The sequence below is a fragment of the Lonchura striata genome, chromosome 1 (genome assembly GCF_050655825.1).
Source record: "Lonchura striata isolate lonStrDom1 chromosome 1, ASM5065582v1, whole genome shotgun sequence".
In the NCBI taxonomy this organism is placed as follows: Eukaryota; Metazoa; Chordata; class Aves; order Passeriformes; family Estrildidae; genus Lonchura; species Lonchura striata.
Window position 1 is genome coordinate 8,873,025 of NC_140703.1, and position 25,177 is coordinate 8,898,201.

A 25,177-nucleotide genomic window follows, 5' to 3' on the forward strand; every position below is an offset into this window, starting at 1 on the left:
ACCACAGTAAGAAATGAGTCAATGCCAAATTCATGGATGAGAGACCTAGAGACAGGCTCACAGCCATCAGAACTTCAGGGGATGTATTGCAGATCCTGGTTAAAAGCATTTAACAAGAATCAGCTGCTTTAAGAGAAATAGCTAAAATTAGAAGGCACACTAGACAAAACATAAAGCCATATGAAATGTTGATTTTGGAAATGATGGAATGACTTGAATTATCAGATACTGAGAGGTCAAGGGAGATTCAGGTAGAATTGGAGGACTGAGATCTGGGCAGGAGGAAGGCATGCTCAGCTTGGGACAGCACTTTCTGTGACTTGCAGACATCCACAACTTTGTGGATTGTTGTGATGATCAAGAAGGAAAATGAGGCTGTTCCAGAAACAAGGCTGTAGCAGTGGACAATACATTCCATCAACCTTGGAAAAAGAAGTCAAAAGAGCTTTAAAAAGCACAGTTGATCATTAAAGGGGCAAGAGGCATTGTAAAGGATATCTAAATCTATGGATGAAAAAGGAATGTATAAATGTCACTTAGAAATTAAGTGCTATTTCATCATTACAATTAATCAATGAGATCTTGTTAGGATTAGGAAATCTTGTGTTCATCTGAACAGAAAATCAGGATAAACTAGTTACTAGAAAGCATTTTACCAGAGTGTGAAGGCATAGAAGTCACTCCCCTCCTCTGTCTCTCATTCATGACTTGTTTGAATGCACACATACTCATCTATCACGTCTCTGATCCACTGTAGCCAGCAACCTGCTACAAGCCTTTGTTTAGAAGACACAAATTGTTGCTCCACCCTTGTTTACTGTGACTTTCATGTAATTTTAGGTTGGCTCAGCTTCCTCCATTTTGTGGCCTATTAGATGTGTGGGAGATTTGTTTTTCCAACCTCAAAAAATACAGGACATTGACCTTCCAAGGAATACTTTTCCACACCATATTTGATATTTAATTTCGGAGGCCAATCATGAAGCCAAAAACCAATGAGTAACCCATCCTTTTCTCACTGCTTTGCTGAGATGACATCTGTGAATCAGACCAGTGGTATTATGGTAAGCTTTTGAAATTTTCCTTTGTGGTGTCTCTTCAAGTCTGGTGCTGAGTTTACTGAGCGTTCTGAACAGCCCTGTATCTTCTGCCAGTGATTAATGAACAGAACTAAACTTGCACAGGAGGAGTTCCTAATGAAGGCATGCAGTTCAGTGAGCTCAGGGAGAAAAAGAAGATGTAAGAGATAAAGTCTGGAGGTGTGTTATAGCACAGACAGGGATGTTTTACAGAAAGAGTAGTGGAGAAACTGTGTGGTTTCATACGGCAGAACCAAAGGGACCTGGAACAAAGGGACAAGAGAAAAACAGTCACAAGGGGAAGAAGAGAAAACCAGAAAAAGGCAGGAGAAGAAAGACTCTGGTCTTTCTCTGGGTTTCTTTACCCAGGTATTCAGGCAATTTGCTTAAATTGACTCTCTCTTGAGGGTCCGGGCAGTCATGCAGGAAACTGGACAGGAATTTGACAGATGCTGGTTACTTTTCAGCACATATCCCTAACAAAAAATGGGATGGAAAATGGGTAGAAGCAGTGAATACTTCAGCCAGCGCTGCTGCCAAAAAAGAAGATCATGAGATCAGGGCCTGGAAGGAAGATGGAGCAAAGGGAGTGGATGAAGGAACAGAACGACTAGGAGCAAGAGATAAAACTAGTGGTTACAAGTCTGATGAAATTTCAAGCTGCTGAAAGGTCATTTGCATTCCCACCCCAAAAACCCTTACACCACATCTAGCACTGATACAGCTGAATATAGAGGTATTTCAATGAGCTGGTGAAAAAAGGCTTTTATTTTTCTCTTTAATTTTGTTTTATTCTTTTTTGTATCACCTCAGTGACTCATTTCACCTTGCAGCAGCCATGGGATCACCAGATCCAACACAAAGGAAACAGCAGGGATGGGGAATGTGGAACTACCCCTTTTCAATTAGGTTTTATGCCACACACTAAGGGGGCAAAGACCAGTCAATAAAGATTTTAAATAGGACATTATAGTAAAGGTGGCACATTGAATAAAGTTGAAAGAGGACTGGGAGAATAAGAAGAGGTAACTGGTCACAAAATGGACAAGTGGTAACAGGATAGGGGGTACAGCAAATCACTCCTATTTATACTTGTCTTCCAGGGCTGAAAGATAAAATAAACTAGGAAAGGTCAGAGAACACTACAACAAAAGATCTGAAAAAAAAAGGACAGCAACATGTAAAAGAAACTAGGAAAAAAATCCACCAGAATACACAAAGGAAAAAAAAAAAGCAGCAAAACAGACGAGTTGGAGAAAATGCATGTGTTTATTAACTGCAGACAGAAATGCCTGAGGAACATGAAGATCTGCCAGAGTCCCTGGAAAAACCACAATCACCTGACCTACCGAGGGGAAAAATATCCCTAAGCCCAGAGGAGAGCAGAAGGGAGAAATCAGAGAGAAAAGACAAAGTTAGGTTGATTTCAATATATTATTTCTAAATTTTCAGGGAGGCAGACCTACTTCACCTAGTCTGAGTTTAACATTCAGATTTTTGACAAACTTTTCTCATTTCTTGAGTCTCTTTTAATATGCAAACCTACACAGATACTTTCATTTGGGCAGTGTCAATATTATTTGTGGTCTCCACTGGGAATCTCCACTGCAGTATTTTGCCCCACCTCCCCCTGGATTCCTGTTTAACACTGTATTTTTCAGTAGAAATGCAATTTCGCTTTAGAATCTTTGCTCACAAAACTGGAACTTGGTACGTCTATAAAATACTGCTACAAGCTTTCCTTCCCAAAACTTCAGTATTTGGAGGGAAGATCCTGATGGAGCTCAAGCCATGATTTTATGATACCGTGTCCAGAGTATTCATTGCCATCTATGCATTACCCCTTCAGCTCTCTTCCTGCCCCCAGTGTGAACCACAGTGGATCAGCCTGAGGCAGAATTAACTCTGTGCCTTTAAACCAGTGATCCAGTCCCTTGTGTCACCTCACTAACACAGAAACACTGAGAGAAAAGAGTGTGGGAACATGACCAAGCAGCTGGGGGAAGGTGAAGCAGTGGGAATTAGTGAAACATGATCACTGCCAAAGCCTCCCTGTTAAGAAAATGCAAACTCAGTAGGGAAAAAAGAAACATAGAAAGACAGAACAGATTTGTTCTAAATATTTTCCAAAATATTGTTCTAAAATAATTTTCCAGTGTAAGTAAACTGTTAGCTAGAATCACATGCACTGATAAACCAAGGCAGGAAATACAAATGTGTATGAATACATATAAGCTACACCACGGGCAGCAGCTATGATTTCACAATCTTCATCTTGGTATTTGCTATCTTTTTTCAGAAATTCGTGCCTGAAACATTAGTTGTCCTTCACTATTTTTACTGCAATGACCTCTATATTTTAAAGCAATATTTCACAAGAAAAGCAGCTCAGTCACTGAGAGCCATACTGTCTCCCACGTGTCATTTATGAACAAGATTCATGACTTTTTTGCCCTTGGAGTTCACAGCAGCTGCTGCTGCACTGTGGCAGTGAGCTGTTGAGACTCAATAGACATCAGATCCTGGAGGGGAAAATACTTCAATAATTATAGATTTTATAAAGCTCTACCATCATTTGTCCAGTCTCTCTTTCCATTTCTAAATCTTCCAACCCAGGCTGATGGAACTTTTTCTGTCTTAATATTTCTTCTGCAATGATGCCAAGGTGCTGCTTCTTTGCTACCCTCCATCAAAAAAGCAGATGGCAAGGAGAGAAGGAAATGCATCCCATGTCCCAGGTCCAGTTCTCAGCTTGTGGCAGAAACAATTTGATGATGATTCCAGCGAGCTCTGTGATGAAACGTGCTCCATCATCCTCCAACAGAAGCAAATCTAAAGTCAACTTGCTGCCTAAGAGTAGTAAAGGATGGAACCCCAGCACAGTGCAGGAATTCTTTTTTTTTTTCAGAAAATCATAGAAGCGTTGAATGGCCTGGGTTGGAAGGGATCTTAATGATATTCTAGTTCCAGCCATGCAGGGACACCTCACACTAGACCAGGTTGCTCAAACCCCAATCCAAACTGTCCTTAAACACTTCCATGGATGGGGCATCCACAACTTCTCCAGGAAAACTTCCAGTGCCACACCGCTCTCACAGGGAAGAATTTTTCCTAATATCTAATATAAACCTACTCTTGGCCAGTTTAACCATTCTCCCTTATCCTATCACTCCAGACCTTTGTAAATAGTGTCTCTCCATCTTTCTTGTAGACTCCCTTTTGGAAAACTGCAATTAGCTCACCCCAGAGCTGGTTCTTTTCCAGGCTGAACAATCCCAGTTCTCCCAGCCTCTCCTCCCAGCAGAGCTGCTCCATCCCTCTGCTCCCCTCGGTGCTCCTCTGGCCTGGCTGCAGCAGGTCCCTGTCCTTGCTGTGCTGAGCCCAGAGCTGATGCAGCCCTGCAGGTGGGGTCTCAGCAGAGCGGGGCAGAGGGGCAGAATCCCCTCCCTGCCCTGCTGCCCACGGGGCTTGGCATGAGCCCAGCACACGGCGGGTTCTGGGCTGCCAATGGCCAGGGCATGGCCAGCCTCTCCCCACCAGCACCCCCAGTCCTTCCCCCAGGGCTGCTCTGGGTCTGTCCATGCCCAGCCTGGATTGGTACTGGGGTTGCCCAAATCCAGGTGCAGCACCTCGGACTTCATCTTGTCAAACATCATGAGATTCCCATGGGCCACTTCTTGATACCTCTGGATAGCATCACATGTGTTTGTCTTTTTTTGAGAAAATCAAAGAAAACACCTCAAGAAAACACAATGCAAGAAACAAAACTACAGAGGTGTGTTTAAACACAGGAGTCTCTGGAAGATTACTTAGCTTTCCCATAAATAATCCCACTTTGACATTTAGGAATGTGCTGAGTGTAATTTCCGTCAATTGTGGAAATTCCCCCAATGAAAGGATCAACTTATTCTCAGTGTTGCCAACAGAAAAAGACACTAACTACTGAGGATGAAAAGAAAATTAATCCCAGGGTCTGGCACACTCTGGGAGAAGCTGGAAAATTAGACATGAAACCAATTCACATTAAAACTGAGAGACCAGAAGACCTCATAAGGGTAAAGCAGTATCCCATAGAACACTCAAAAACTGGTGCCCAGGAAGTTCCATCTAAACTTGAGGAAGAACTTTACTGTGCAAGTGAACACACACATGCTGGAACATGTTGTCCAGAGAGGCTGTGGAGTCTCCCCAACTGGAGATACTCCAGAACTGTCTGGACACAATGCTGTGCCATGTGCTCTGCGATGACCCTGCTTGGGCAGGGAGGTGAGACCAATGACCCTCTGTGCTCCTTTCCAACCATACCCAGAATCTGTGATTCGGAGCGCCAGCAGAGCCCTGGCCGGGTTTTATTATCGGCTGCAGAACGTAATCGACATTCCATCGCTTATATTTTTCGCCCCCACCTCTAACAAACCGGCATCCCACGCCCAGCCCGCTCCGGGCGAGTCACGCCGGGCAGCCCCGGCCGCGACGGGAGCGCCGCCCGCCCGCGCGGCGCGCACCATCTGCTGCGGGGGGAGCAAGGCCGCTCTCCGCCGGCCTGCCCGCCCGGAGAGCCGCGACAACCGGACCTCCTGGCCGCTCGCTCTTCGCTGCCCAGCTCCGAAGCGACTCCAGCCGCCCGGGTGCGGCGGGGTGCCGCCCGGGCCCCCCGGTGCCCCCCGTGCCGCCGGGCGGTGGTGGCGGCCGGAGCGGCGGGCGGTGCCCGGCGCCGAGAGCGGCGGCGGCGGCGCGGGAGGGCGGACAAAGCACGGCGCGGCCGGGCGGGCGGTGAGAGCGGACGGGGCCGGGATCCGGGATCGGGATCGGCGAGGGATTAGCGGTCGGGGTCGGATTGGCGGTAGGGGATAGGGCAGAGCCGGGGATGTCGCGGCTGTGGCGGAGCGGCCGCGCGGGGGGAGGGAGGGAGGGAGGGGGCAGCGATGCTGGAGCTGGTGATGGAGATGCTGGGGGGCAGGACGGGATGGGACGGGGCAGCCTGCGGGCGAGGGAAGGGGAAGTCTCGGTCCGTGCGGCCTGGCCTCAGTTTCTCTAAAGGGAAAACTTTGCCGGGACGCTGCCGGCCCGTTGCGGGCCCTCCCCTTCGCGGCACGGAGCTGGCTCCCGCAGTGACCTCCCGTCCCTTGTCGCCGCCGTCCCCCTGCGCAGGGCACTATGAACGAGGAGCAGTTCGTGAGCATCGACTTGGACGATGACAACATCTGCAGCGTCTGCAAGCTGGGCACCGAGAAGGAAACGCTCTCCTTCTGCCACGTCTGTTTCGAGCTGAACATCGAAGGTAAGGCTGGCGGCAGGAGCCTCCCTTGGCCAGCCCGGCCGGGGATGAGCGCGGCCGGCTCCTCCGAAAGCTCCCATCCGGTTGGAAATTGCGCTTGGAAATGGCTGTCTGCAGAAAGTTTTAAAGCAGTTTGTTTTCTAGCTCTTTTCTGGGAAAGGTGGGTGCTGCTCTTCCAGATGTGAAGGTGAACCCCCTTTTTCAGAGCCTCTGAAATGTTTATTCCATCTCCTGGCATTTAGACGTCTGATGTTGAACTTGGGATCTGAGTCACGTTCTGCCTTTATTCAGTCGGTTTGCTCAATAATTAGAGATCTATGTATAAAGCAAGCTTAAATAGCAAATTTTATAGCATAATATTTGGGGGTTTTTGCAAGCAGATCACTTTACGGTCACTACATCTGCTCGGGGGAATGGAATTTTTGTTTCCATATTTTCTTTTTGAAATTATGAAATAAATTTCAAAATTTCTTTTTATTTTCAAGGAATGTTGGTATCTGTAATATTATAAATCAGGATTCATTATCAAAGCTTCCTAAAGTTAGCAGACTGTAAAGTAGGAATTCTTGCTATCTTTTAAAAGACTAATCTTGTAGAAGTACTTTCTACAAGAATGGCCTCCAGAATAGTATTTTTAAAATTTTAAACCTGTTTTGGTAAAGAATTTCCCCATCTTGTTGCTTTTCTTCATGCATGAATGAGTCACAGATTGTCTTTGTCCTTTTTTAAGTCAAATTCCTTGTCTTTGGAGCAACAAAGTAACTTCTTCCCCTTACATAAAGTGGTCTTTACCAATTATATGTAGATCACTACCCAGAGTAATTTATGTTGCTGTGAGGCAGTTGAATATGAATATCTCAATAGTGTTAGGTGATTAGTCCCATCATTTCTGCTAGCATTTCTTGATAGCAGACTTCTGTTGCTAGTAGAGGCAGTATATTTCAATCTGAACACTACTTTTATACTTCAGAAGTAATTGCCGTCGTTTTTGCTTTTGTTTAGAAGAGACATGCCTGTGTACCTGTAGTTTTTTATTAAAACTCAGTAGCAGCTGTCTAACCTGTGACAACATCTCAGTCTGAGTTTTCTTGTTGCTGTAAAATGTTAGTTTTAGACTTGTCAATATGGAGAGAGAATGTTTCTCTCTCTAGGCCTTAAAAACATACAGACACAATGAGAATTAAGTTTCATTACGGTGTTGAAAGTGATAGAACACATTAAAAAATTGCTGGATGGTTTCTGTGCTCTGTTGTTTGAGATAAGCTGTGGATTGTCAAAGCTGCTTTTTATGGCTGTGACTTTACAAAGTGATCATGTGTTTTAAGTGGAATAGGTTTGGGATTTTTTTGCTCTAAATAGCCTTGATAGGAGGAAAGACTTAATCTGTGCAAACCGTTGCATAATCTTCTAAATTTCCAGTTAATTTTAAAAGGAGGCTGTTTGGAATAGAATAGTGATAAAAGTTTCCCTGAAGTTACATAGGCCATTGCAATTCTTTTATTTTGCATACACATCTTTGATCATGTTAACAGCAAAATGCCTCAATTTCTGATAGTCTGTCTTTTGTGTGCCACTTTGAAAAGATGTACAGTTACTGCTTATAGGGAGGGGAGGCTTAAAGGTGGCTGAGGCTGTGTCAGTGACTTTTTATATAGTCACTCCAAGGCTTTTTAGCTGAACTACTGTGTGAGTCAGCTCTTTGCCATACCCATGGTCACGCTTTTCCTACTTCTGACATATCTCTACATTCCTGTATTTTTTTTGTGACAAAGACTGATTTTTATGTGTCTCAGGTAAGTCTTCTTGCAGCCCTGAGTACAGCATGAACTGGGTAATTCACTAAAACCCAATGTTATACTGGATGTTTTCATACTGACCTGGTTATGTTTTAATAGAGTTCAGATGCATTAAATCTTGTTGAACAGAATCATCTGCAAGTTCCATCAACTCTTGTAGATGTGTTATCCCACACTTAAAAATGAGTGTCGATCTTGCTGATAGTTTGTCTTTTTATGTAGCATCATGTTTAAAACTGGCAGCAATTAAAACCCATGCATATATTAAGTATTTCAGGAAGTGAAGTAGGCAATTCTAAAAAGATTCTCATGCAACAGCTAAGACAGGCTTGCTCATTTTTGGTGTTGATGTGCATGTGGAACTGCTCCCTCAGAGAAGCAGGAAATAGCTGCTGTTGGAGAGCAGGCAGGCTATTAGTCACAGCTCAGCATCTTGCAGGATGCTCGAGTACTCCCACTGTTTGCAGCACCCTGTTAACTTCCATGTGTTAAGTGCTGTCTGACTTAATTGGAATGTATGGCACCTCTTCCATCTTTCCTGACCGTGCAGTCTGCTCCAGGAGCTGGGTCGGGGTAGAGAGGAGCATTACAGATGAAGGGCTAGCAGTGGGTTTGGCAATCTCAGGTTTGCAGTTGGACTCAATGATCTTGAAGGTCTTTTCTGACCTAAATATACTTCTAATTTGTGAGTCTAGGTATGAAATTCTGGAAAGTAGGCTTCCCAGCTTCCTTTTTTTAGCAGGCCATCTATTAACAAAACTAGTGTGGATAGTTCTGTTTCCAGTCATGCCAGCAGCATCTGACTGCTTAAACCTGGACATGGCAAATCCATGTGCTGGGAACTGATGCAGCTGAACCCTTGAAACAGACTTTCTCAAGTGTGCAGAAATATAATTTCCTTAGTTGCACTTAATTACAGTGCAATCTAGTGATGGTGAATCCTTACATCTCCTGGCATCTGTGAGTTCAGCATGTTTGTACATGTTTGCCTGTGTCTCAATGGTGATGTTGATTGGCCTGAGTCAGTAAGAGGAGGAATTAGAAATGGGTAACTTGGAGACCATCCTCATCTCTAATAATGACTCCTTTCTGGATTAGTGTTACAACATGGCTCAGCCCTTACTTTCCTGACATGGGAGTGTTTGTTTGTAACTTTATTATATTTGGACAGTATCTTGGTAATTTTACATAACTGGGGGGGGGAAATTGTGCTTCTCTTACAATCTTTTATAGAGAATACTGCTATACAGAAAGCTTAATCTGTGGTCTGTCTTGATTAAATAACTGTTGAATTTTTGAATAAGGAAGTCGGCTACTGTGTCATAAAACCTTTGGTTTTTATCAGATATCAGGTCTCCATCATGATTTTTCTAATAATAAGATTTTTAGTATTTTAGTGACATAAACTGTGATTATGCTTCTTACTAAGTTCAGTTAATTCACAGAAACTGCTGGTTTGAGTGTAACTGGGAAATAATCTGTGCTATCTGTCCCAGAATTTATTCAGGAGTGATACATATGGATTATAGGATCTATTTTTCTGAAGCTGACTGAAAGAGTGATAACAAGGGGAGAAGAAAAGAGAGCACAGGCACTGGAATAACTAAAGCCAATATGCAGGTTTAAACTTAACCTTGTTAAATGTCATCAGTCTTTCTTGAACAAGGAAAGAGCAAAATGCTCAGGAGAGTTTAGTGGTTCTGGTCTTCAGTCTAAAAGGGGTGAAAGCATTGGTATCTCTGGAAAGGACAATATTTTTTTCTGTTGCACTGGCTCACCTGGCTCACTTAGTTTGAGGATTCACACTCAGGGAAGCTGAGTGTACCCAGCTACATGTAAATACTTCTGATGCCAAACTAGCTTTTGTGTGTCAAGGTTCATAGTCAGATGATATAACACAACAGAATATTAATGTGCTTCTTAAAGTTAAAAATATGCAAAGTATTTACATATCAAATACTAAACATTTTGAAAAATGAAGCTAGTTGTGGACAGTGTTTTTAAAGTTGTACATGGGGTTTAGAATATCCTGGTGGGGAGGATCTGCTGGACTTTAATGTTGGGTTTTGTTTGCCTTGTGCAGATGAAGCAAGCATCAGAGATGGTGCATTGTTTGCTTTTCTGAGTAGGTGTCACAGTAGTAATCAGTGGAAGGAAACAGGAAATGTTTTAAATTCATATGTGACTGGTTTGCATAAGCCAGGAAATCACGTGTTGTGTGTTAGTTGAAACAAAGTTCTTCTTTTTAATTTCATTAGAATATGAGAAAATTACTAATTGAACTCTGCTAGCAGGGATAGAGTACTAACAACAAATCTGCTGTGATACCTAAAGGGTGGGGAGAAATGCATGAAAACTCAAAAATACAGGCTTGTGTATGTATAAAAACTGTCTGTAAATGTATACATTGACAAAACAAAATCCTCTGCCTGAATACGGTGTTTTGAAACTCCAGCTGTAGCATTTCCAAGTTGTGGATGCTCCATCCTTAGAAGTGTTGTAAGGACAGGTGACATGGAGCTCTGAGCAACCTGGTCTAGGGAAAAGTGTCTCTACCCATGGCAGGGGGTTGGAAGGAGATGATTTTTAGGTTCCTTCTAACCCAAACTAGTGTGTGGCTCTGTGTGACCCTGTATCCCATGTGTCACCCCTCACACAGCAGCAGCCAGAGGGTCCTGCCTGTGGTGCTGCTTAGAGGCATTGCACAAGGCAGCTGTGTCCTAGGATCCTCTGGACACCTGTGGAAATTCCAGCTTCAAGATCTTAATACTTGAATGTTTTTGTTTGAACGTCAAACTTGGAAGTCTATAATAATTATGACATACCTTTATATTTCTTTACATAGTGCATCTGTCTGTAACTGGGTTTATGCTGGTGTTTCTTAATGCAGAATCATTTAAAAACCTGAATTTCCTCACATTCAAGAGTTGTAATGGAGACAAATGGTAATAGAAGTGAAAAATATGATAGTTTGAGATGATTTTTTACTCTTTTGCTTGTCCAGTGCTGCTAACTACAATAACATCTTGGAGAATGCTGGCTGACAAGCACACTGGCTCACTTCCATTTCTGTTTAGAGCTGAACAGCTGAATAGCAAATGACAATTCCCATCCCAGGTCCTGTAACATAAGAGACAGTAAGTAAGTACTAGGCATCCATTCCCCTGATTTATGTTGAAGTAGTTAGGTTTCCATGGTCCTTTAAAATGCTGATAGACTCAGCTTTTGAGGCAATTTCAGCATCAGGTTAGTGCATCTGAGTCTCCAGGCTGAGACAAGGATGTTATAAATAAATCTGTCTTATCACTTAGCTTTTTCCCTGTAAAGGTCTATAAAATCTTGTATAATATCCTCATTCTGTGTTCATTAAAAAAAAAAAAAAAAAAAAAAAAAGGGGGTGGGTTTAGTTGTTGCAAACTTAAGTACTCAAATTTCAGGTTTTTTTTTTTCCTTTTTACACCCTACAGAAGAATATCTCACTGAAATAAAATGTGTTGTAAGGCATAGTTGAAAGAAGTGGGAATCATTGTTTGATCTTATTCTGTTCCAGAATATTACACATCCTTATTTTTTCACTGTTAATGAAATGATAAACAGTAAAATAGATTATTCTGGCAATAAAAGCTAAAAATTTCTATCGTTGCCCTTTAGATTAGACAGATGAGAACTTGTTTCAAGGTAGCATTTGCAGGCCAGGGGTATGACTCATTTCTGCAAACTTGAATGGACATGTGAAATTAGCTGCAGTTTCCACTAAAGCTCTTAACTACAAATTCAAGTCTGAACATAACTGGAGATGCTGTTCTTACTCTGAATGCTGTACAAGTACCACTGAGTAATGCCAAGCTGTGGAGCTGGTTCAATAAATACATTTTTGCATTCTTATAATGTGTAAATTTGAGTGGTTTGTCCATGCAAACAAGATAATCGAGTATTTATGTTACCTGGCATCATCCAGACTGCAGAAATACTGGCTTATGACTTCCACTCTCTTCTAGGTCTATTTAACTGATTTTTCTTTCAAAGTATGTGACATAATATTTTTAGTAGTGAAGTTTTCATCAGAGTGCATTGCTTTGTTTAATACAGTAGCAAATTCTTCTTAGTAAAGTAATTTATAAGGAACATGATTTTTGAAAACATATTTAAGGAGCCAGCTGGATCTCTGTTCTGTCTGGTATTTTTGCTCTGTGCTAAAATACAAATGAGCTGATAGGAATGAAGTGGGAGGTGATTTGTGTGCACACTTGATGTATGGAAAGTACTGGCATTATCATATGAAATGATATGAAAGCAAGGAGAGAACTTTAATTTATGAACTAGATAATATCTAGTATTTGCAAAGTGTCTGGTTTTAGAAGTTAATGAATGGCACTGGCATTTTCCTTCTAGCCAGTCTAATAAATCACAAGATTTAACTCTCAAATGAGATGTAAACCGTTAAAAATAGCAGTGGCTTTACATCTTGTCAGGTAGATGTACTGGAGATACATCTCTAATGATCCTGCTTTCCAATGCTGGCAGAATTGTACAGCTGAAGAGTATCAGGTTTTTGTCATTTAGACATGTGGATAAATTGTTCTCTTAGGTTATCACGGGCTACTTTCGTCTCATGCATTTTGAGCAGGTCTTGGGATCTGCTTTCCTGGGAACCCCCCTCTTCCAGCACTCTTGGTAAACAACCTATGCAGCAGTGGCTTAAAATAGATAGACATGAACATTTAATGTCCTGTGAAGCCTTTCTGTCTGCTGCAGGTCTTGGCCCTGCACACGAGGCAAACCCCTCTGGAGCTGATGTGATCTCTGATGTCCAGGAGCTGTTCCATGAGCTGGCTGCACATCCCTGTTTACAGAGTGCTCCTGAGGTGCACAGCTGAGGGCAGCAGCAGCTGGAACATCTGGGCACACAGTGAAGAGCAGGGCTCTGAAAGTGGGCAGCCACAGGCAAGGGGTCTTGCTTACTCCAGGTGTAAAGGAGAAGAGCAGAGGTGTCTGTCACAAATCTCACTGTTTCAGATGAGCTGAATTGTGCCTGAGAAGCATTTCTTCACTGGCTGTGAAAGCAGGTCTTCACAGCTAACTCAAACTGGAGACAGAAGTGATGGTCAGGTATAAATCTTGCCCATAAGTATTAATAAATTCTTTAAAGAAGCCTTAATTAACTAATGGCATAGTACAAACTTATTATTGACTATTCATGTGTCTACAAGTATTTCTGTTAATTTTAGTTCATCTTAGATTCAGGGTGGATTTTCCACTTCAGCTGTTATTCACCTTTGCAAAAAACAATTAGTTTACAACAGTACCTTAGAAAATGTTAAGAAGGGAATGCAGGCTTTCTTTAACGTTATTTCCAACTGATGGATCTGAAAGACCAAGTAAAAAGTTTGCTTGTTTTTTTGGTTTTGTTTTTTTTTTTTTAAAGAGAATAGCAAACAAATGGAAAAAAAAAACACTGTTGAAGATAACCAGGCTGATGATCACTTTATTTATTTTTTTCTTTGGAAACATTTGTGAAGGGATGTGGAATAATCTTGATATTCAAGAACATTCCTTTTGAATTGGACTTGTTGATTACTGTTATAATGTCCAAATAGGACAACTCTTCTAGCTAGCTTTATATAAACATGAGCAAACATTTCACTTTAGTTCTGTGCCTGTATAATGAAGAAGAGTTATACATAGTTCTCAGTGTATCAGTTGCAAAGGCAGAAATGAAGTCTTACCCTCAAAAAAGCCAAAAAAACTTTAATATGATGGAAGCTCATTTGCTTTCAAGTACAAATGCCTTAAAATGGGGTAGAATTTATTAAGATACAGTTGCTCACTTGGTTATCTGGTAAATATTCTCCCTGCTCTCAGCTACTTTACAGTTATGAATAAATAGAAGTTACAAAAATGTGTATTAAACTGCCTGATTGCTAGTCATGCATTTACAAAATTACTTTGTAGGAGTGCATTAGGAGTCACGTTAACTGCCTGCCTTGCATAGCTTATAAATTGAAAGTCAGGGTTTGGGTTAAGGGGTTTTTTTTGCCTAAGGTAGGAAGTCCTGTTCTTCAAGTCAATATACAAAGATACTGTTGAGTGAAGTGATACATTCATATTTCGTCTAGGACACATGAGTTATTAGAATCAGAAACAAATAGTGGATTGTAAGCATTTACATTGTTTTGTGATTTGTCTGGAAGTTTGGCATCATCTGTGAATCATGTGCACTTGAGGAATGATTTCTGGCATGAGCTTGTTTCCTAATAGCATCTGTGCCTTCTTAAACTTGTTAGATATGGTCTTCTATATATCAGTGAATTTTGTAGGATATTTTTTTTTCCCCCTGCAGTTTAAACTTTTCTTCTCTGGGTTGTTGTTGGATGGGATTTTTTTGTTGCTTGATGAGGGTTTTTTTCCTACTCTGAAAAAGTAAACATGAAGCTTAGGGTGTACTTGGACATAGTCTGCAATCCTTTTCTTGGAGAGTAAGACAAGGAGCAAATATACATACCTGCAAATGGGGGAGTGGAGGAGGGGGGAAGTTGATGGTTTTATGATTGTAAACTTGAAGAATCAGACAAAAAGTAAGAAAGATTGAGGTTGATACTGGCAAACAGAAATGTGGAGACGGAACTGAAAACCTGTGAAAGTCCCCGAAACTCACAATAGCTATTTATTAAAATTACAGTATTGCTTCTTGTTTTGTACAGAAATCTTGGCATCCTTTATTCATCTGTTGGTGTATCGTGTTGAATAAAGCAATAAAACTGAATCATCTTTATATATCACTTGGTCCAAGCCAGCTCAACAGATTGTAGCTTTTTCTACAGTTGATGAAGGGAAAAACATGAAGTAGTCTGAGTGGAGTATGAAGTCTTCCCGAAAAGAAATGGACATCTTTTCTGCCTCATAAGGCTGATGGTACTGCCCACAACAGAAGGATTTGTTCCAAAGAACCATACCCTAACTTGCTGTAATTCTGGTGTGTGGTGGTTAGGTTGTTAGCCCCTGTCCCTGCTCAGCTCTTCCAGGAGGTTATGCTTGGTGTTCTCTGCATAGGAAAGGACTATTTGTCACCTTAGGACAAAAGAGAGATTGATGCTTGTTTTAATTTTGCGTGTGATTGTTAAAGTAAAAATCCAAGCCAGTTATGTGAAAGCTGAAGCAGGTCTGTTAGCAGTTCTCTACAAAACTGGTTTAGATTTGCTCATTTTCAGTTCCTTACTTTATTCAAGATCCCTTAGATAGGACCCCTTTGGGGGTTTTGCAGTGGAATAAGAGAAGGGGTAGCATGTAAATTCTGATCTTGTATACTGGAAGTGTTTTGCAATAACCTTCCCTTCTGTGCTCAGAAAGGGGGACATTGTGGCTAATGTGTGGCATATAAATAGCAAAGCTTAAACTCTTGAAGTAGCAGGGGCTTTTTTCTTTTGTAATAATTGCTCATTTCAGACACTGTTACTGAGTTCAGATAAAGCAGATCTTTTTGAGCAGCATACCTCTAGAATGGAGAAGTTAGCAATGTTCAGAACTCTTAAAAGATAAATTCATCAGAAGGAAAGATTGGAATAACCTTGAGCTTAAGACTTGGACATAATTCAGTTGAGGCTTCATGAAGTCATGCTGCACTTGTTGTTTCTTTGTGTAACAATTTGTGTGTTGGCTATTTTGTGTGGTCTCATGTTCCTCTCCAACTGGACAAGTAACATTTATTCTCATTGAAATAATGAAGCTGCCTCAAAGGAATTTCTTTTTTTAAAGAAATCAGTATTCTGATTTCTGTATTTTAAATACATCAGTATTCTGTCATTTTTTGTGAGGGTGTGTTTGTTGGGTGGGTTCCTGAGCATTATTGTATGGAAAATTGTGCAAAACATGGTTTTCAGCCCACTGATTATTTTCTGTAAGTAAAAGAAACCATTGAGCAGCAGCAAAGCAGAATGTTGAAGAATTACTTGGATAAAGCAAGTAACATTTAACAAATCACTCTATAGTTTTCTAGGGTTTATAGTGTTGTGACTATATTTGCCTTATAATTTCACTTGACAGTGTTTGTTTTTCCTTGATGGCTTAAAGATTTAAGGTTTCCATCATGCTACTTGAGTTCAAGAGGTTTGCCCTATTTAAATGGTGCTGATAAGTCATCAAAACAAATTACTTGTCTTTCTTATTTTCAATAGAAATGTTTGTTGGGGTTTTTTTTAAGTCTATGTAAAGACAGTGGTAAAATGGCACTGCAAGATTATGTGGAGTTTAAGAAAAGTTGGTGAATATTTGTTAGCTGAAAGAGGTGGAAAAGTATTTTGAGGTGTGGAGTGAGAATCTTAACTGCACACAGAGGGCACAGAGTATAGTTTACTCCAGAACTTCCTTCTTAAAAGTTGCCTCTGATTAATGTGTGAGTTTCATTTCTTCTAATAGTTACCTCATGAACAGAAGGAGGATCTGTTTTCATGAGTTTACCTTTTCCCCTGCTTCTAAGAAAAGAATTAATTCCACTGCTGTTTTATTTTCCAGTTTTCTAGACATTTTGCCCCATAAATTGTGTGCACTCTCAGAAACTCAGCCAGAAAATAATGCACTTAAGTTTCAGTGCTGCCCAAAGAGTGGAAGATCAACAATTTGTAATGGCTACTCTAGATGTTTGAACTCCCCAACTTCAAACAGCAGATACCAGCAAGTGAAGTGCTTGGATTTCTTTTCAGTTTCATGTTAAAAATTTTACCTTTTCAGATTAGTTAGAGAGTATTGTGGGATTTTGTGGCATTCAGTAATTTAACAAAAACATTGTATCATTTTTTAATCACTTGAGGTGGGGAAATTACACTTTACCACAAGAATTTAAGAGAGTAAATCAGCTGGAACTGAGACTTCTTGTAATGTGTGGCTTTGTTCTAATTATCTGTAAATGTCTCTGTTACCAGATTTTGTTACGTGTTGCATTTCATGTTTTTTCTTTTATTTTAGTCACTTTTAATGGCTAAAAGATAGGATGGCTGCAAGTTGGTTCATGTTGCCTAGATTCAGAGATCCAGTTACATTGTTTGTTGTTTTCAAAACTTCAGCATTAAGCACTTTAAACCTCTGGGTCACAGGTATATTATTGTTATTTTCACTGACAAACTTGTTTGACAGAATTGGTTTTCATTGTATTGGGAACCTCCCAAGTAATACATGGGGCACTGAGATAAATGACAAAATGTTTATTACTTTGGAGTTGGATTCTGAATCTACAGTGTACATGAATCTGAGGAAAAATAAATATACACTGAAGTTGCAGAAAGTACTTATGTACTGGGGCACTATTAACTTTCTGGAATAGTCATTTCCCATACCATCTGTGTTCACTCACCAACTGCAGATCTTCACAGATTGTGTTCCTTTTTAATCTGTCAATCACTAGGTGCTACTTAGAGGTTTAAGTTACCTGCTGTAGCTATTTGAACAGTCTTTGAGGGAGGATGAGCAAAGAGGAGAGCAAACATCCATCATGTGTGATGTCATGGTTTAACCCCATGGGACGGGGAGAGAATTTCAGCTTGTGGGTTGAGACAAAGACAGTTTTCAAAGGGAGAGCAGAAGCTGCCCATACAAGCAAAGCAAAATAAGGAATTAATTCATTGCTTCCCATGGTTGGGCAGGTGTTCAGGCATCCCCAGGAGAGCAGGGCTCTGTCATGTGTAACAGTGACTTGGGATGACAAATGCCATCACTCCAAACATCCCTCCCTTCCACCTCCTTCCCCCAGCTTTGTGCACTGAGCACGATGCCATATGGTGTGGAATATCCCTTGGGTCAGCTGGGATCAGCTGTTCCACCTGTGTCCTTTCCCAGCTCTTTGCATGCCCCCAGCCCACTCACTGTCAGGGTGGTGAGAGAGGCAGAAAGGGCCTTGACTGTGTGTAAGCCCTGCTTGGTGATAATGAAAACACTGCAGCACAAATCCAAAACACAGCCCCGTATTACACTGTGATAAAAATTAACCCAGCACACCTCAAATGAATTTCAGGACAGTTTAATGTTGGCAAACATTGACAGTATTAGAGCTTGCTTCCCTATCTAGGCTGCACGCTTGTACCAGTGCAATATAATAAACGATGACTGAAATCCAAGTTTATTTGACCACTTAAATGAGACAAGCCTGCACCCTGCAGTATTTGAGCAGATGGCTCACCACATTTGCATAGAGGATGGGAGCTTGTATGAGTGCTGTCAGACTGCTCTTCAGGATGGTTCTGTAGAACTTGCTGATACCCAGTTGGGTTTATTTTACTTTTGCAGCTTATACACTTGTGTGTAGGGGGGATGCAGCATGTGTGGAGTTGTCAGTTTGCTTTATCTCTGTCACCATGCAAGAGGCACACGCTGAAGTCTTGCTCCAGAGATTATGGTGCACAAAACACTTTGTGTGACAAGGACTCAAACCTGAGGGAAACTTCACAAATTTTCAACTGTGGATACCCTTGTTTGCTTCAGTGTTAGTAGGAAAGCATCACTAAAGTTTTTGTTTTTTTGGTTGCTTGTGAGTAAAGATTTTAAAAAATTAGCAGTAAGTGAACTTCTTTCTGTTGTGTCTTTACAGGAGTGCCAAAGTCAGATCTTCTACATACGAGATCTTTAAGGGGGCACAGAGACTGCTTTGAAAAATTCCACTTGATAGCAAATCAGGACTGTCCACGATCAAAGCTCTCTAAAAGTACTTATGCAGAAGTAAAAAATATCTTGAGCAAAAAAATTAACTGGATCATACAATACGCACAAAACAAGGATTTAGACTCTGATTCTGAAAGCTCAAAACCATCCCAGCACCAGCTTTTTAGCTTCAGACATCAGACTGATAGAAAATTACTCCCACAATTTGACTCCCCAGTACCTAGATACTCTGCAAAATGGATAGGTGGGAAATCTGGAGGCATCTCAAGCTGCTCACAGACTCTGCTGGAACCAAGAGAATCCACTGATTTCAGACTAGGTGCTACCTTCTGCTGCAGCAGTGTTTTGTGGTCCAACCGCAGCCAGGTACAGAAAGCTGAAAAAGCTGAAGGAGATTCACTTGCCAGTGTTCACAGAAGACATCCTCAACACAGCAGGGAAGAACGTGAGTATACATCCATTTGCACACAGCCTAGCAAGCAAGGGCATTAGGGCATTCTTTCAAATACCTATTGGCCACTTCGTGTCTCCACAGGGCATTAGTTTTCATCCTGAAGTCCAGCATGTAAGATCTGTGGGGAAAAAAGAGCTACCTAGCTAAGCAAATAGGGTGGTTTGGCTGGTTTGTTTTTTTTGTTTGGTTGGGGTTTTTTGTTGGTTTTTTTTTTTTTTTATTTTACTCTTAGCTGTAGCCTGTCACTACAGGACACGCGAAAGCACAACGTGAACCACTGCTATTGCAGAGGTGAAAAAGAGGAAGTTTATTTTCTGACTCCAGCATTTATACTTTTCCAAAGGTGACAGTGGATTAGAAGGTGAAGGTGCCACCTCTCCAACAACATTGGACAAACTACCAGTACATCAGATTTCTCCGCCTCTATGGAGGAATGCAAAACAATAGATCGTTTACAGAAAGTTGTGTGAGAAAGTTCTCTACAAGAATGTAAACTCAGAAGGCTTTAGAATATCTTAAGAACCGGGGCAACATCAGCCCAGTGTGATACAGGACACGTCTAATTTGTACAAGAAAATTCATTTCAGTATGTCATTCCTTTGAGTTGCACAGCCCTACCTGTGGAGGTGGAGGTTACTCAGCTCCTGCAAACCTCTCTCTTATTGAACTTCTTCAGTGCCCCCTGAATTACATTTCACAGACACCTGCCCTAAACAACAGGGGAAATTAGAGGTCATGGAGCAGATCAAACTTGTGAAATAATCTTAATAGTAGCAGACTTTCCTTGTGCATTTTAATGGATTTGTTTTCTTCCTTGTATTTGTTGAGCATAAGAAACTGGGAAGGCCCTTCTGCCAACATGTCCTCTTTAAAGGATGTAGCAGAATACCTGAGCTGTCTTCTGATGACTGTGGTGATGGTCAAAATAACAGAACATTAGTTTTCCTGTTGTTTAAAAAAATCACTGGAAGAAATCTTTAGAAAAAGCTAGGGTATTTTAGTGTCTCTGGAATCAGGGTCCATGACATGTGTTAGATTCCTAGAGGTATATTCTGTTACCATCCTGCTTTTTAGGCAGTACTTGGTCCTGAACTGGTGTATGTCCACTCTTACATTTGTAGATGGGGAAATTAATTAGCAGAGGGTTTCTGAATTTCGAAAGATCTGAGAAAGAAAACAAAAGCACTGAAAAAATATTCCAGGGAAAAAGAGGTGATGAAAAACAGAGTAATAGTGGAATCAGAACGTCAGAAGAGTCAGAGAAAGAGGTACTATAAAAAGTTGGAATTGTCTTTTTTAACCTCCCTTTTTTTTAAAACAAACTGACAACTCTCCTTGCGAAGCTGAGTCATTTCTCATGCTTTATGAAAGGATTTTACTTAACTGCTACATGATATGTGTCATGTTGCATTTGTAGTGAATTAGTAGCCTTAAAGCCATAAATCAAAGCAGATACACTGGGCTGTTTGACCACCTGTCTGCTGCAGTCATAAATTGGGATTACATAAATGAGGACAGCATATAGCAGAGGAACTATGGAAGCTTGACCTGGTTTATGGGGTTGTCTAACTGAAGTTAGTTACTTGGAATTTATCTCCAGTCTTTGATTTCGGGACGGGAGCCTAAATCTGCATTGAGCACAGTAAGGGTTTTTTTCTTCTGACTACATAATGCAGCTTTGAGGCATTTTGCTTGTATTTTGCAGTATTTACCTCTAAGTGCCATTCATTTGGAGGCTCTATGATTAAGTTTGTATGTTAGATGAAAACTTAGACTGCCAGAATTAGTACCTTCTTACTGCAATACTTTCACTCTTAACACCATAGCTGTCTACTGAAAAAAAGTATTAATGGAACTGTAAATAGCTTGGCCAGTATTCCTTCAGATTACCCCAGCTGTGGATAAGATAATATTTTACCATTTAAATTCAGTGCTCTGTTCCTTCTCTCTTTTCCTTCTGTATCAGAACAATGTGCCATGAAATAGTCCTGTACCAAAACACTCACATGAAACATGTGAACCAGTCTGTCTGCCAGATGACAAAATGTTAATGAAAATAGTGAAGAATGCGGAAGTAATATCCTACCAACTGGGTATAAAAGTGGGGGAATTCTTGACATTTTTAGCTGTTAATTACTATATTAAATTAGGTCAGGGGTTTCCTGTTGCTTAAAGGGTGGTAAAGTGTGAGGAGGGACTTTTCAGATATATTGATAGCTGAAGGTGGGAAAGGAGTACCATTTTACCTGGCTGATGGAGGAGAAAGGTGAATATGTTTTATTCTTAGCTGGGATTATGTCTTGAGTAGCAAGTCTTAGCTATTGCCAGCCTCTTTGGTTTGGCAGTACTGTCAGCAATTTAACATCCTGCAACTGCCAGCTGTGAGAAAGTTTGAAAGGGAAGACTTAGGATAATAAAATAATCCAGTGGATAGCTAAAACCCATCTTTTTCTGAACTCAGGACTTTAAATTTGCCACGTAGAAACCTTTTGCACAGAGGAACCTCTGAAAAAAAGCTGCAGCATTGTTTTTTTCTCTCAAGTATGCAGTGAGAGCTTTGCTAAGCTGCAGCCGAAACAGCTTTGCTGAAGTTTAAAAACAGTATTTTAGAATTACAAGGTTTTAAAGTTTGTGCCAGTGCCCAGTACCCACTGTGGTGTTCAGATTGTTGCTTTTCACTGTGGTGACAAGGGCATCTCAGCAGCAGCCATGGCACCATGTGTGTCCACTGCAGGGTTGAGGGAATCCCAGGAAGCAGGCCAGTGCTTCCCTGCTGTTGATCAAGGGCAGTGAAGAGCACTGTCACAGTACCCATCCTCTGTGAGGATGATCAATGCACACAACCTGAGACACAGAAGGGCTTTTAAATGATGCAGAGGATATTATAGTTCTCACCAGGAGCACAGAGGGAAACCTATTTTTATATGCTGCTCTTCATATCAAGCCAGGATTGTCCTTCATCATTTGTCAGTGAGATATTCAGTGGAAACTGTGTAAGTTATTCCTGTATGCGTAAAGCACAAACCTTAATAACCAAAACAGGGAGCCACATGCTGAAAATTCTGTCAGGATGCTGCTTCTTGCAGGCTGGGAAACATAGCAGGACTTACTTCAGAATTGTCCCCTTTTAATTGCACACAACTAAACAGATGTGCTTTCATGGGTTACACTGGGAAAATCATGTGTTGAAGTCAGAGGAGGGTATAGTATTTACATGTGCCAAGCAGTTCTGATTCTGAATGCTACTGTTTTCAGGGCTTGGTTTTCCACCTTTTTGACATTGAAGAGAGGGTTTTTTTTAATTGAGTAAATCCTTGTCTGTGTCAACATTAAAAAGAGAATTTTCAAACTTTCCTCAAATCACTGATAAATACTGTTGTTTCTGACTTACTGCCACACATCTGTTGATTATTAGGATGCAAATAGGATAAATACTGAGAAAACAGGAGTCTGCTTAGGGATGCTTATGTGATTGGTAGGAGTATGATAGTAGTAATAACATATTTTATTGTTGCAGTGACTACAATGACTCTAGGAGAGTTAAAGCAACTTAATGAAAAACTGCTCAAGCAAATCCAGGGTGAGAATTTTTCAATACTCTTCGTTTTGGGTTTGTGGTGCTTTATCATAAAAATGCCTGGTTTTAAAAATGTAATTTTGATTGCCTTTCTGTCATATAAGTTTCTAACTGAAGTCTCTTGTTTGGCATGGAAATGTGTGATATAGAGAGATTTCTAAGTACTTTCATTATGTCATCTGCTTTGGTGCTGCAAATTGGCACAGTATTTATTCTCTTAAAGAATTTGACTAAAACCACAGAATTGTTAAGGTTGAAAATTACCCTTAAGATCAAGTGCAGCCATTAACCCAGCACTGCTAAGTCCCCCACAAAACCAAGTGGTTCCTAAATGCCACATCTCCATGCCTGCTAAATTCCTCCAGGGGTGGTGACTCCACCACTTGCCTGGGCAGCCTATTTCAGTGCATGACCACCCTTTCCATGAAGAAATATTTCCTAATATCCAATCTAAGTTTGCCTGGTGCAAACTAAGGCCATTTCCTCTCATCCTGTCACTTATTATCTGAGAGAAAAGCCTGATCCCACCTGGCTCCACCCTCCTGTCAGGCAATTGTAGAGAATTATAAGGTCTCCCCTGAGCCTCCTTTTCTCCAGGCTGAGTTCCCTCAGCTGCTCCTCATCGGGCTTTTGCTCCAGACCCTTCCCCAGCTCTGTGCCCTTCTCTGGACACGCTCCAGCACCTCCATGTCCTTGCTGAGAAGAGCCCAAAACTGAACATTTTTGATGTGAGAATTTGAGGTGTGGCCTCACCAGTGCCCAGCACAGAGGGGTGATCCCTGCCCCGGTCCTGCTGCCACACTGCTGCTGATACAGGCCAGAGGCTGCTTTGTTTTGAGTTCTAAATTGATCCACTTTAGCTGATGTTGTCTATAAGTAGAAATGAAGTGATGCTGTTCGGTTTGCAATGCATACAAAGCTGTGCTGGAGCCAGGAAAAGCAGAGTTCCTGTGCATGATCCCACTTAAATTGTGTGCCTCTTCCCCAGTGTTGTTTGTCACTGCTTCCTGAGCCTGTGGCAGGGCAGGGACCAAGTGCATTAACCCAGTGCTGTTGTTGCAGATGTGTTTGAGGAGCTGGCACAGCAGGTCCAGGAGAAGGACTCCCTGGCCTCGGAGCTCAACGTGCGCCACATCGCCATCGAGCAGCTGCTGAAGAACTGCTCCAAGCTGCCCTGTCTGCAGATGGGAAGAGCAGGCATGAAATCCAACATCCCCATATAAAGGGAAACAACTTCCATCCCCCTCGAGCAAACTGTCCCTAACAGCGTTCATAACCATTAAGTACAGCTGCACCCATATTTAGACGCTTTTGAGAAAACTTGGGCAGCAGCAAGTCTTATTCCACTTTGGGTTTAACAAAAAGGGCAAATATTTTGGGTATTAAAATCTACTGTAATAAGGTTTATTCACATTTGGGGAGTATTATTTCTTTTTTCCCATAACTACGCATGAGCCCTGAAATTAATTCTGTGTTTTGTTTATAATAAAATTGTTTCTAGCAAAGAATGACCTGAAGCCTGTAAACCTGCCTCCTTCCTACGGAGGACAAAATAAATATTAGACTTTTGATCAGGTCTGATCCTGTTACATCCAAGAGAGCTTTAAAGGGAGAACAGTATTAACGAAACTCATGTTTTCTTATTTATTATGAGCAATATTTTATTATTGAAATTTTATACTAAATAAATATCACTATTTTAGGTACTTTTCCAGATCTCTTTATAAAATGTCTGAGTTACTCTGTGTAACATTTATGCCTTGTGTATGATTGTTTATCCTTTTTCAGGTCTGTATCTTTCATGATACAATTTTAAAAAGTATTGTTTCCCAAAGAGATGAATTTCACATGTTGAAGAAAAAAATCTAGTGGTGTATCACTTATTTTTATCAGCTTTATAACTGAAGAATTTGGTTCATGAGATGTTTAAAAAAGCACAGCACTTGCTTTAAATTAGAAAAATAATCCATACTTTGGTTTTAATGCATAGAAGTTGTTTTATATGTGTGAAATTTTCAATGCTGAAACACTACTTTGCCAAAACTTAATAAATTTGTAATACTACACTGCCTTGTTATGATTTCTTTACAAAGTTGGATCAGACTGATAGAAGGTTTTAATTCTGAAATGCAAGTAGTAATGATACATAATAAATCAGAACAGCCTTTGTATTTTTTTAACTTATATCAGTCTACCATAACAAGAAATCTTAGTCTCTGCCAAAAATACTTCAGGGCTGCATTTGAGTAGCTGAAAGTTGCTGAGTTGCACTGAAAAAATCTGGGGGAGGAAGGGATGAGTGGAAGATACACACAGAAAAGTTAAAAGTCTTTGTGCTTTTAGCTCTTG

General features: G+C 41.0%; 1 protein-coding gene across 2 annotated transcripts; it reads left to right on the top strand.

Annotated features, from left to right (window-relative positions):
- Nucleotides 1-5,789: 5,789 nt before the first annotated feature.
- C1H21orf91 (chromosome 1 C21orf91 homolog) lies at nt 5,790-24,892 on the top strand. Of its 2 annotated transcripts, none has more exons than XM_021532397.3 (5): nt 5,790-5,922; nt 6,231-6,360; nt 18,727-19,242; nt 22,769-22,831; nt 23,891-24,892. In XM_021532397.3, exons 2-5 carry the CDS (start codon nt 6,237-6,239, stop codon nt 24,049-24,051), a joined length of 864 nt encoding a protein of 287 aa, XP_021388072.1. In that variant the 5' UTR covers nt 5,790-5,922; nt 6,231-6,236; the 3' UTR covers nt 24,052-24,892. The 2 variants fall into 2 exon arrangements, with proteins under 2 accessions (XP_021388072.1, XP_021388073.1); XM_021532398.3 differs by having other exon boundaries at nt 5,790-5,852.
- The last annotated feature ends 285 nt before the right edge of the window (nt 24,893-25,177 follow it).

What these genes read in the sequence shown, in the direction of transcription:
- C1H21orf91 (XM_021532397.3), top strand. Translation starts at nt 6,237, where the DNA reads ATGAACGAGGAGCAGTTCGTGAGCATCGACTTGGACGATGACAACATC. An exon ending in TCAACACAGCAGGGAAGAAC is followed by an intron (nt 19,243 to 22,768) that starts GTGAGTATACAT and finishes TTATTGTTGCAG; the next exon opens with TGACTACAATGACTCTAGGA. An exon ending in ACTGCTCAAGCAAATCCAGG is followed by an intron (nt 22,832 to 23,890) that starts GTGAGAATTTTT and finishes CTGTTGTTGCAG; the next exon opens with ATGTGTTTGAGGAGCTGGCA.